The sequence below is a fragment of the Cheilinus undulatus genome, linkage group 19 (genome assembly GCF_018320785.1).
Source record: "Cheilinus undulatus linkage group 19, ASM1832078v1, whole genome shotgun sequence".
In the NCBI taxonomy this organism is placed as follows: Eukaryota; Metazoa; Chordata; class Actinopteri; order Labriformes; family Labridae; genus Cheilinus; species Cheilinus undulatus.
This window is the reverse complement of record NC_054883.1, coordinates 1,040,945-1,054,660: the sequence shown is the minus strand read 5'-3', so window position 1 is coordinate 1,054,660 and position 13,716 is coordinate 1,040,945. Positions and strand designations below refer to the sequence as shown.

At 38.8% G+C, this 13,716-nt stretch overlaps 1 protein-coding gene across 1 annotated transcript in view; it reads right to left on the bottom strand.

The window, feature by feature from the left end:
- Positions 1 to 10,457: 10,457 nt before the first annotated feature.
- Positions 10,458 to 13,716, bottom strand: part of sycp2l (synaptonemal complex protein 2-like) — a 31,254-nt gene continuing 27,995 nt past the window's right edge. Inside the window, exons 22-25 of the mRNA XM_041814668.1 lie at positions 13,538 to 13,632; positions 11,387 to 11,486; positions 10,751 to 10,809; positions 10,458 to 10,669 (exon numbers count right to left, since the gene is read on the bottom strand). Of these exons, the coding sequence (XP_041670602.1) occupies positions 10,615 to 10,669; positions 10,751 to 10,809; positions 11,387 to 11,486; positions 13,538 to 13,632 (309 nt within the window). The 3' untranslated portion in view covers positions 10,458 to 10,614. The remainder of the gene's footprint in view (positions 10,670 to 10,750; positions 10,810 to 11,386; positions 11,487 to 13,537; positions 13,633 to 13,716) is intronic.

Genomic DNA, 13,716 nt, shown 5'->3' with positions numbered 1-13,716 from the left:
GTTCAACGAGTAATAATCATACTAGTTAGAACCATTCCAGTACAACCATCATTAGAAGCATTCCAGTACAACAGGAAAAACCATACTAGTTAGAACCATTCCAGTACAATCAATTAAAACGATACTAGTAGGAACCATACTAGTATAACCATTAGAAACCATAAAAGTTAGAACCATTCCAGTACAACCCGTTAAAACCATACTAGTTAAAACCATTCCAGTACAACCAGTAAACACCAGACTAGTAGGAACCATTCCAGTACAACCACTAAAAACCATACTACTGAGAACCATTCCAGTACAACCAGTTAAAACGATACTAGTTAAAACCATTCCAGTACAACCATTAGAAACCATACTAGTTAGAACCATTCCAGTACAACCAGTTAAAACCATACTAGTTAAAACCATTCCAGTACAACCATTAGAAACCATACTAGTTAGAACCATTCCAGTACAACCATCATAAGAAGCATTCCAGTACAACTCGTAAAAACCAGACTAGTTAGAACCATTCCAGTTCAACCAGTTAAAACCATACTAGTTAGAACCATTCCAGTACAACCAGTAAAAACCAGACTAGTTAGAACCATTCCAGTTCAACCAGTTAAAACCATACTAGTTAGAACCATTCCAGTACAACCAGTAAAAACCATACTACTAAGAACCATTCCAGTACAACCAGTAAAAACCAGACTAGTTAGAACCATTCCAGTTCAACCAGTTAAAACCATACTAGTTAGAACCATTCCAGTACAACCAGTAAAAACCAGACTAGTTAGAACCATTCCAGTTCAACCAGTTAAAACCATACTAGTTAGAACTATTCCAGTACAACCAGTTTAAACGATACTAGTTAAAACCATTCTAGTACAACCATTAGAAATCATACAACTGAGGAGCCATTCCAGATCAACGAGTAAAAATCATACTAGTTAGACCCATTCCAGTACAACAGGAAACACCAGACTAGTTAGAACCATTCCAGGAAAACCATACTAGTTAGAACCATTCCAGTACAACCAGTAAAAACCATATAACTGAGAACCATTCCAGTTCAACAAGTAAAAACCATACTAGTAAGAACCATTCCAGTACAACCAGGAAAAACCATACTAGTTAAAACCAGTTTAGGACAACCAGTAAAAACCATACAAATGAGAACCATTCCAGCTCAACGAGTAAAAATCATACTAGTTAGACCCATTCCAGTACAACTTTTAGAAACCATACTAGTAAGAACCATTCCAGTACAACCATCATTAGAAGCATTTCAGTACAACCAGTAAAAACCAGACTAGTTAGAACCATTCCAGTAAAACCATACTAGTAAGAACCATTCCAGTACAACCATTAAAAACCATTATACTGAGAACCATTCCAGTAAAACCAGTTAAAACCATACTAGTAGGAACCATTCTAGCACAACCATTAGAAACCATACTAATTAGAACCATTTCAGTACAACCAGTAAACACCAGACTAGTAGGAACCATTCCAGTACAACCAGTTTAAACGATACTAGTTAAAACCATTCTAGTACAACCATTAGAAACCATACTAGTTAGAACCATTCCAGTAAAACCATTAGAAACCATACTAGTTAGAACCATTCCAGTACAACCATTATTAGAAGCATTCCAGTACAACCAGTATTAACCATACTAGTAAGAACCACTCCAGTACAACCAGAAAAAAGGATACTACTGAGAACCATTCCAGTACAACCAGGAAAAACCATCCTAGTTACAACCATTCCAGTACAACCAGTAAAAACCATACAACTGAGGAGCCATTCCAGTTCAACGAGTAAAAATCATACTAGTAAGACCCATTCCAGTACAACAGGAAAAACCATACTAGTTGAACCATTCCAGTAAAACCATACTAGTTAGAACCATTCCAGTACAACCAGGAAAAACCATACTACTGAGAACCATTCCAGTACAACCAGTAAAAACCATACAACTGAGAACCATTCCAGTACAACCAGTTAAAACCATACTAGTTAGAACCACTCCAGTACAACCAGTAAAAAGGATACTACTGAGAACCATTCCAGTACAACCAGGAAAAAACATACTGGTTAGAACTATTCCAGTACAACCAGTTAAAACCATACTAGTTAAAACCATTCCAGTACAACCATTAGAAACCATACTAGTTAGAACAGTTCCAGTACAACCAGTAAAAACCATACTAGTAAGAACCATTCCAGTATAACCAGTAGAAACCATACTAGTTAGAACCATTCCAGTACAACCAGTAAAAACCATACTACTGAGAACCATTCCAGTACAACTCGTTAAAACCATACTAGTTAAAACCATTCCAGTACAACCAGTAAACACCAGACTAGTAGGAACCATTCCAGTACAACCAGTAAAAACCATACTAGTTAGAACCATTCCAGTAAAACCAGTAAAAACGATACTACTAAGAACCATTCCAGTACAACCAGTTAAAACGATACTAGTTAGAACCATTCTAGTACAACCAGTTAAAACCATACTAGTTAAAACCATTCCAGTACAACCAGTTAAAACCATACTAGTTAAAACCACTCCAGTACAACCAGTAAAAAGGATACTACTGAGAACCATTCCAGTACAACCAGGAAAAACCATACAACTGAGCAACTTTCCTGTTCAACGAGTAAAAATCATACTAGTTAAAACCATTCCAGTACAACCATTAGAAACCATACAAGTTAGAACCATTCCAGTACAACCATCATTAGAAGCATTCCAGTACAACAGGAAAAACCATACTAGTTAGAACCATTCCAGTAAAACCATTCTAGTAAGAACCATTCCAGTACAACCAGTAAAAACCATACTACTGAGAACCATTCCAGTACAACCAGGTAAAACGATACTAGTAGGAACCATTCTAGTACAACCATTAGAAACCATACTAGTTAAAACCATTCCAGTACAACCAGTTAAAACGATACTAGTAAGAACCATTCTAGTACAACCATTAGAAACCATACTAGCTAGAACCATTCCAGTACAACCAGGAAAAACCATACTGGTTAAAACCATTCCAGTACAACCATTAGAAACCATACTAGTTAAAACCATTCGAGTACAACCATTAGAAACCACACTAGTTAGAACAGTTCCAGTACAACCAGTAAAAAGGATACTACTGAGAACCATTCCAGTACAACCATGAAAAAACATACTAGTTAGAACCATTCCAGTACAACCAGTAAAAGCCATACTACTGAGAACCATTCTAGTACAACTCATTAAAACCATCCTGGTTAAAACCATTCCAGCACAACTAGTAAACACCAGACTAGTAGGAACTATTCCAGTACAACCAGTAAGTACCATACTAGTTAGAACCATTCCAGTACAACCAGTAAAAACCATACTAGTTAGAACCACTCCAGTACAACCAGTTAAAACCATACTAGTTAAAACCATTCCAGTACAACCATTAGAAACTATACTAGTAAGAACCATTCCAGCACAACCAGTTAAAACCATACTAGCTAGAACCATTCCAGTACAACCAGGAAAAACCATACTGGTTAAAACCATTCCAGTACAACCATTAGAAACCATACTAGTTAAAACCATTCGAGTACAACCATTAGAAACCACACTAGTTAGAACAGTTCCAGTACAACCAGTAAAAAGGATACTACTGAGAACCATTCCAGTACAACCATGAAAAAACATACTAGTTAGAACCAGTCCAGTACCACCTGTAGAAAGCCATACTAGTCTGAGAACCATTCCAAGTACAACTCATTATTAGAACCATCCTCAGCACAACCAGTAAAAACCATACTAGTTAGAACCACTCCAGTACAACCAGTAAAAGGATACTAGTTAGAACCATTCCAGTACAACCAGGAAAATCCATACTAGTTAGAACCACTCCAGTACAACCAGTTAAAACCATACTAGTTAAAACCATTCCAGTACAACCATTAGAAACTATACTAGTAAGAACCATTCCAGCACAACCAGTTAAAACCATACTAGTTAGAACCACTCCAGTACAACCAGAAAAAAGGATACTACTGAGAACCATTCCAGTACAACAATGAAAAAACATACTAGTTAGAACCATTCCAGTACAACCAGTTAAAACCATACTAGTTAGAACCACTCCAGTACAACCAGTAAAAAGGATACTACTGAGAACCATTCCAGTACAACCAGGAAAATCCATACTAGTTAAAACCATTGCAGTACAACCATTAGAAACCATACTAGTCAGAACCATTCCAATACAACCATTATTAGAAGCATTCCAGTACAACCAGTAAAAACCATACTAGTTAGAACCACTCCAGTACAACCAGTAAAAAGGATACTACTGAGAACCATTCCAGTACAACCAGGAAAATCCATACTAGTTAAAACCATTCCAGTACAACCATTAGAAACCATACTAGTCAGAACCACCAATACAACCATTATTAGAAGCATTCCAGTACAACCAGTAAAAACCATACTAGTTAGAACCACTCCAGTACAACCAGTAAAAAGGATACTACTGAGAACCATTCCAGTACAACCAGGAAAACCATCCTAGTTACAACCATTCCAGTAAAACCAGTAAAAACCATACAACTGAGGAGCCATTCCAGTTCAACGAGTAAAAATCATACTAGTTAGACCCATTCCAGTACAACAGGAAAAACCATACTAGTTGAACCATTCCAGTACAACCAGGAAAAAACAATACTAGTTAGAACCAGTTCAGGACAACCAGTACAAACCATACAACTGCCAACCATTCCAGTACAACCAGTTAAAACCATACTAGTTAGAACCATTCTAGTACAACCATTAGAAACCATACTAGTTAGAACCATTCCAGTACAACCAGTTAAAACCATACTGGTTAAAACCATTCCAGTACAACCATTAGAAACCATACTAGTTAAAACCATTCCAGTACAACCATTAGAAACCATACTAGTTAGAACAGTTCCAGTACAACCATTAAAAACCATACTAGTAAGAACCATTCCAGTATAACCAGTAGAAACCATACTAGTTAGAACCATTCCAGTACAACCAGTAAACCCATACTAGTTAGACCCATTCCAGTACAACAGGAAAAACCATTCTAGTTAAAACCATTCCAGCACAACTAGTAAACACCAGACTAGTAGGAACCATTCCAGTACAACCAGTAAAAACCATAGTAGTTAGAACCATTCCAGTAAAACCAGTAAAAACGATACTACTGAGAACCATTCCAGTACAACCAGTTAAAATGATACTAGTTAGAACCATTCTAGTACAACCATTAGAAACCAAACTAGTTAGAACCATTCCAGTACAACCAGTTAAAACCATACCAGTTAAAACCATTCCAGTACACCGAGAAAAACCATACTAGTTAGAACTACTCAAGTACAACCAGTAAAAAGGATACTACTGAGAACCATTCCAGTACAACCAGGAAAAACCATCGTAGTTAGAACCATTCCAGTACAACCAGTAAAAACCATACAACTGAGCAACTTTCCTGTTCAATGAGTAAAAATCATACTAGTTAAAACCATTCCAGTACAACTATCAGAAACCATAGTAGTTAGAACCATTCCAGTACAACCATCATTAGAAGCATTCCAGTAAAACAGGAAAAACCATACTAGTTAGAACCATTCCAGTACAACCATACTAGTAAGAACCATTCCAGTACAACCAGTAAAAAACCACACTACTGAACCATTCCAGTACAAACAGGTAAAACAATACTAGTAGGAACCATTCTAGTACAACCATTAGAAACCATACAACTGAGAACCATTCCAGTTCAACGAGTAAAAACCATACTAGTTAAAACCATTCCAGTACAACCAGTTTAAATGATACTAGTTAGAACCATTCTAGTACAACCATTAGAAACCATACTAGTTAGAACCATTCCAGTACAACCAGTTAAAACCATACTAGTTATAACCATTCCAGTACAACCATTAGAAACCATACTAGTTAGAACCATTCCAGTACAACCATCATTAGAAGCATTCCAGTACAACGAGTAAAAACCATACTAGTTAGAACCACTCAAGTACAACCAGTAAAAAGGATAGTACTGAGAACCATTCCAGTACAACCATTAGAAACCATACTAGTTAGAACCATTCCAGTACAACCAGTAAAAACCATACAACTGAGAACCATTCCAGTTCAACGAGTAAAAATCATAGTAGTTAGACCCATTCCAGTACAACAGGAAAAACCATACTAGTTAGAACCATTCCAGTAAAACCATACTAGTTAAAACCATTCCAGTACAACCAGGAAAAACCATACTAGTTAGAACCATTCCAGTAAAACCAGCAAAAACCATACTAGTTAGAACCATTCCAGTACAACCAGTAAACTAAAAATTAGTTGGAACCATTCTAGTACAGCCAGTAAAAACCATACTAGTAGGAACCATTCCATTACAACCAGTTAAAACCATACTAGTTAGAACCATTCCAGTACAACCAGTAAAAACCACACTACTGAACCATTCCAGTACAAACAGGTAAAACAATACTAGTAGGAACCATTCTAGTACAACCATTAGAAACCATACTAGTTAGAACCATTCCAATACAACCAGTAAAAACCATGCTAGTTAGAACCATTTCAGTACAACCAGTTAAAACCAGACTAGCAGGAACCATTCCAGTACAACCATTAGAAACCATACTAGTTAGAATCATTCCAGTACAACCAGGAAAAACCATACTAGTTAGAACCATTCCAGTACAACCAGTGAAAAACATACTAGTAAGAACCATTCCAGTAAAACAAGTAAAAACCATACTAGTAAGAACCATTCCAGTACAACCAGGAAAAACCATACAAGTTAAAACCATTTCAGGACAACCTGTTAAAACCATACTAGTTAAAACCATTCCAGTACAACCATAGAAGTAAGAAGCATTCCAGTACAACCAGAAAAAAACATCCTTGTTAGAACCATTCCAGTACAACCAGTAAAAACCATACTAGTATAACCAGTGCAAATTATACTAATAAAAACCATTCCAGTACAACCAGTGAAAATCGTGATAGTAAGACCCATTCCATAAAACCAGTAAAAAATTTTTTAGGTAAGAACCATTCCAGTACAATCAGTGAAACTATACTAATAAGAACTATGAACCAAGTTTACCCAGTCTCTGAGCCAGTTTAAACCCAGTTAACCCTGTCTTTGAACCTGTTTAAACCCAGTTAACCCAGTCTCTGATCCTGTTTAAACCCAATTTACCCAGTCTCTGAGCCTGTTTAAACCCAGTTAATCCTGTCTCCGAGCCTGTTTAAACCCAGTTTACCCAGTCTCTGAGCCAGTTTAAACCCAGTTTACTTAGTCTATGAGCCTGTTTAAACCCATTTAAACCCAGTCTTTGAACCTGTTTAAACCCAGTTTACCCAGTCTCTGAGCCAGTTAAAACCCAGTTACCCAGTCTCTGAGCCAGTTTAAACCCAGTTAACCCAGTCCCTGAGCCAGTTTAAACCCATTTAACCCAGTCTCTGAGCCAGTTTGAACCCAGTTAACCCAGTCTCTGAGCCAGTTTAAACCCATTTAACCCAGTCTCTGAGCCAGTTTAAATCCATTTAACCCAGTCTCTGAGCCAGTTTAAACCCAGTTAACCCTGTCTCTGAGCCAGTTTAAACCCAGTTAACCCTGTCTCTGAGCCAGTTTAAACCCAGTTTACCCAGTCTCTGAGCCAGTTTAAACCCAGTTAACCCAGTCACTGAGCCTGTTTAAACCCAGTTAACCCAGTCTCTGAGCCTGTTTAAACCCAGTCAACCCAGTCTCTGAGCCAGTTTAAACCCAGTTAACCCAGTCTCTGAGCCTGTTTAAACCCAGTCAACCCAGTCTCTGAGCCAGTTTAAACCCAGTTAACTCAGTCTCTGAGCCAGTTTAAACCCAGTTAACCCAGTCTCTGAGCCAGTTTAAACCCAGTTAACCCAGTCTCTGAGCCAGTTTAAACCCAGTTAACCCAGTCTCTGAGCCAGTTTAAACCCAGTTAACCCAGTCTCTGAGCCAGTTTAAACCCAGTTAACCCAGTCTCTGAGCCAGTTTAAACCCAGCTGGTCTTGGTTACCTGTTGGTGATTAGGAGCTGTTGTGTCTCAGCTCATCCAAACCTGCCCGCCTTTTTTTCTGTCCATTTAAGTCCACTGAAAAAAATCTGCTCTTCAGCCAATCAGCATCCCTGTCCACCTGTCCAGGTGAGGTCCAGGTGCAGTTCGAGGGGACAGCGGTGGATCTGGTGTTGGTTCCCTGACGTTTTCTTAAACACTGAGGAGAGATGAACAGTCTCTGAGCCAGTTTCTCTTCACCTGCAGTCTCTGCACCAGTTTAAACCCACATTAGTGTCTCATTAGCTGGTCTTCTCTCCCTCTCTCTGGTGATTAGGGCTGTTGTTTCCTCATCCTGTCACTTTGTTGTCCATTTAAGTCCACTGGTCGATCACAAACAATCAGCACTGTCCACCTGTCCAGGTGATCGCTGTAAGTCTGTAAAGCGGTGGATCTGGTGTTGGTTCTCATGCTAAACACTGAGGAGAGATGAACACCTGAGCTGCTCTCTCTCATCAGCTCCCAGAAACTTCCTCATGTTTGTCCATGCAGGAGGAGACTGTTTTCTCTCCTGTCACTTTGTTGCCTAACGGACTGACAGCTAACCTGGGACTGCAGGACGAGGAGCTGCATGGGAACAGTTAAAATCATCAGCTCCCAGAAACTTCCTCATGTTTGTCCATGCAGGAGGGGAGACTGGGGTCTGTTGTCACAGGGCTGACTGCATCTATGTGAAAAGGCTCTGTCATGTTTCTATCAAATACTTGGACCACGCCCTGCTGAGGAGCTGAACCCAATCTGATCCGTCCAGTTCTTCCCTGGAATTCCCATTTGAGAACAGAGATGGTGCCTATAGTTTATTAGGGAATGAAGATCAGGATGAACTAGATCAAAACTGCAGTTTCAGCTGAAATTGCGTGGGGATGCTGAGAGCTGAATTGTGGAAGAACTGCTGGAAAAAGCCAAAAGCACAAAAAAAAGCTAAAAATAGCATAAAAATAGCATGAGATACCATAAAATGACATTCAATAGCTAAAAAGGATAAAAAATAGCTGAAAGCAGCCTGAAAATAGCTGAAAGTAGCCTAAAGATAACTGAAAATAACATAAAGATGACTGAAAATGGCTTTAAAGTAGTTGAAAATAGCATAAAAATAACTGAAAATAGCCTAAAAGTAGCTGAAAATGGCATTCAATGGCTGAAAAAGCATGGAAATAGATTAAAATAGCATTGAAATAGCTGAAATTGGTGGAAAAATAGCTAAAAAGCTGAAGAGTGCAATCCCTGATTTGTGAAGAATGTGAAATCATTGCTCAAAATATAGAATTTAGTAAAAAATAAAAATAAAATTGAACACTGCCTTATTGACAGAGTAGCCTCTTGAGTCTAATGGCTGAAGGTGTGTGAGATTGTGCTATAGATGGTGGAGACATTGTTCACAGCAGTGTTACTCAACCCTGAACCAAATCATCGAGAAGTGCCTTTGCAAGAGCCACAATCTAAGAGGTGAAACAAAAACAGCTGGAAGTAAAAATAACAATAAGTTAAAGGTGGCAAAAATGGTAAAAAAATAAAAAATAAAAAAATTTAAAAAATGGATGAAAGGGGCTGAGAATGGGGAGGAAAAGTAGAAAAGAGGTCAGAAAGTAGAAAAAAAATGGGTGAGAAGTGACAAAATGAGTTATAGGTGACATAAAATGGTCCAAATGTGGCAAAAAAATGAGGAAGCAAGTGGTGTTTAATGGCAACAGGTAGCTTCAGTGGGTGAAAATGGCAACAGAAATTGTGAAAAGGGGCAAAAATGGGATAAAAGTGGCAACAAGAAGTGGCTAAAATGGCACAAACTAGGAAAAAAGTCAAATATGACAAAGTATGGAGGAGGAGATAGCCAGCGCAGAAGAATAATAATAATAAACACGAATAGTACTCAGCATCCCCACTAATGATCCAATTAAGGAGGGAGATCTTTAATTTTAGTTAATACCACTGAAACATCTGAGTCCTCATCCAAACACCATTAATATTTGTTCACATCTCATGTGTCATGAGAACAATAAGAGTAGTTCACTTCTGGTTTGGGCTTTTCAAAGTAAAATCCCAGTTTGGAGTAACTCCTGTCATTTGTAGAGAATGCTTTTATTTTGGATCATTTCCATCACACTGAATCAAGTCACTTGTATGGAGGTTAACTGAGGTTAAATATATGGAGACGGACAGGGGAGGGAGAGCATGGAGATGGGGCCAACATGCCGTGACCTCACGCCTAATGCGGCACATGCAAACGGAAAAACACGTCCAGTCTGAAACGGGCGTTTGGCCCTTTTACAGTCAAAGCCCTGCCCCCTGTTTCAGGTAAATTAGCGGCTGTGCCAACAGGCTGACGCCGTAGTCGAGGGTGTAACTTAATTTATTGACTCTCATGTAAACAAACAACATGTAAACAAAAACTGAAATGTGAGCGAGCTCTGGAGAGAGCTGTGACTGGAACAAATCTGTAGTGAGTTTCTCCCTGATTGGACGACTTTCCTCTCCTTTTTCCTCTTCTCTCACTGACTATTGGGACGCTCAACTCTGGACCCCCTGCTCTCCAAAGTCTTCAACCTAAAATGAAAAAGACGGACTGCATGAAGGCATCTGCACACATTCAGAACCACAAACAGATGATACAATGGTCAGACTCACCTGTGCAGGTGTTCATCACAGAACGAGCAGAGTCGCTGAGTCTCACTCTGAAAAAAACTCTGAAATTATCAAAAATAAATAAATAAATTAAAAAAAAGGATTTAAAGGAAAGAGGTGCATCTGAGGACAAAAATCTGTTTACTGAATTCATTTTAATCAAATAATGCAAATTAAAGATAAAAGCTAAGTGTCAGAGTTGTAGAATCACTGTAGAATCACCACTGGAATTTTGTTATTATTATTTCATCTTTAAAACTATCATCATTAAAACTACCATCATTAACATTATCACCATTAAAACTACCATCATTAACATTATCACCATTAAAACTACCATCATTAACATTATCACCATTAAAACTACCATCATTAACATTATCACCAGTGATATTATCACCATTAAAGCTATCATCATAAACATTACCACCTTTAAAACTATCATCATTAAAACTATCACATTAACATTATCACCTTTAAAACTACCATCAGTTCCATTATTATCATTAAAACTATCATCATTAACATTATCACCAGTGATATTATCACCATTTAAACTATCATCATTAACATTATCACCATTAAAACTCTCATCAACATTATCATCATTAAAACTATCATCATTAACATTCTCAGTACCAGGATCTGCGTGTTGATGTCGTTCAGACTACTCGAGTTCTCCTGCAGATTCTTCAGCTGATCGTTTACACTGAGCTCAAACCTCTGCAACAACAACAGCCTACAACCACACACAGACGTTATCCTGGACTCAGCTGTTACTTTAAAAGACAGGTGTTGGAGTGGGTGGTTACTTTGTTAATTAACAGGTGTTGGAGTGGGTGGTAACTCTGTTAATAGACAGGTGTTGGAGTGGGTGGTAACTTTGTTAATTGACAGGTGTTGGAGTGGGTGGTTACTTTGTTAATAGACAGGTGTTGGAGTGGGTGGTTACTTTGTTAATTGACAGGTGTTGGAGTGGGTGGTAACTTTGTTAATAGACAGGTGTTGGAGTGGGTGGTAACTTTGTTAATAGACAGGTGTTGGAGTGGGTGGTTACTTTGTTAATTGACAGGTGTTGGAGTGGGTGGACACTTTGTTAATTAACAGGTGTTGGAGTGGGTGGTAACTTTGTTAATAGACAGGTGTTGGAGTGGGTGGACACTTTGTTAATTAACAGGTGTTGGAGTGGGTGGTAACTTTGTTAATTAACAGGTGTTGGAGTGGGTGGTAACTTTGTTAATTGACAGGTGTTGGAGTGCGTTGTAACTTTGTTAATTGACAGGTGTTGGAGTGGGTGGTAACTTTGTAAATAAACAGGTGTTGGAGTGTGTGGTAACTTTGTAAATAAACAGGTGTTGGAGTGCGTGGTAACTTTTTTCTTAAAGTGTAAGTGAACCCCCGGCTCAGAGCTAACTCCGCCCACCTCCGTAATTCAAAAAATGCACAGAAAGTGAACAGTTTGGTTTTGAGGGGAGAGAGGGGAAAAGGAGTAAGTTCATCGACCATAAAACAAAACAAAATAAAATAAAAATATGACCTTTTAAGACCATCTACTGACATGGAGAACACATTTAAAGGACAAAGCTGCTTCTATGACCTGTTAAATCCTGACTGTATGATGATGAGCTTTAACCTACTTTGTCTCTGTCACTGTCTGTGGCAATAAGGTGTTTCTATTTAGTTGATGTTAATATAACTCTTATCAAATCATTCAGGATGCTTAACATTTTTAAAAATACGCTGCAACCAAGACGTCAGTGCGCTGAATTTTAGATAATTTATATTTCAATGTATAACGCGTGCACGCGGAAAAAAGAGAGAGAGAGAGAGAGAGAGAGAGAGAGAGAGGGAGGGAGGGAAGGAGAGAGAGAGGGGGGAAAGCACCAAAACAGGACTTGAATCATAAAGCCTGATGGCGCTCTGTAAAACTGTCGGGTCAATCAGAGAAGTTTATGAAATTCCCTGAAGTCTGCAGACACAAAAAGAGCACTGCGAGTCATGCAGGCAGCACGTCAACCCAGAGATCTGCGTAGGTTTACAGGCGTAGTGCCGTATCTGCCATGAAGCCGCGGCCAGTGGATGCGTAAAAACGCAGGACGAGTGCCTGTAAGCATCACTGCATCTCTTTCTCTTCCCTTGTTATTTTCACGTCTCGTATCATGCATGTAACATTGCAGTAACAGCGAAAACAAGGGCATTGTGCCACACGAATAGCCGTCTGTGCGAAACACAGCATGCCGCGCAACACACGGCACGATGTCCACGCTACAGCATGGGCGTATATGGATACAGGACTGATTTACGCGAAGCCTCGAGTCAGATAACTTGCCTCGAGGAATTTTTTGAATTGAATTACCTGGATAATTCGAGGAATCGTTTCAGTCCTAGTTCTGAGCACTACCTGTTCGGTCCATTCGCTCCAGCAGCGGCGTTACTACAGTCGGAGCCGAGACAGTTCAAGTGCCGAAGAGGATGGCAGTGGTCTCTGAATGGTAAAGTCAGTTAGAGGCGGTAACACTCTACCTTTTATACAGAGTTTGTGACATAGCAACATACCGATGGTGGGTTTCTATGTCACATAAACCCCACCTTTTTCAAGGCAGATGTCCGTTTGAGCTAATTAAAAGACATAAAATCCAGATTTTTCTCAGTTTGGTGCAGATTTCAGCTATAACACCAACACTGATGTGTTTTATTATAGTTCAGTAAATTACCTCAGTGTACAGTTGAAAAAAAAATGTTAAAGTGTTCACTACCTCTTTAACAGACAGGTGTTGGAGCGGGTGGTACCTTTGTTGATGGACAGCTGTTAGCAGAGAGGAGACCTGTTGTTGACATTCTTTTAGAGAGAGAAGAACTTCGGCTTCAATGTTCTTCCAGCTTTCCTAAAATATAAATTACCAACAATTATTCATAGTTATTGATCAGCTGTGATCAGATCAATAACCAGCGATCGATCTTTGTGTGTA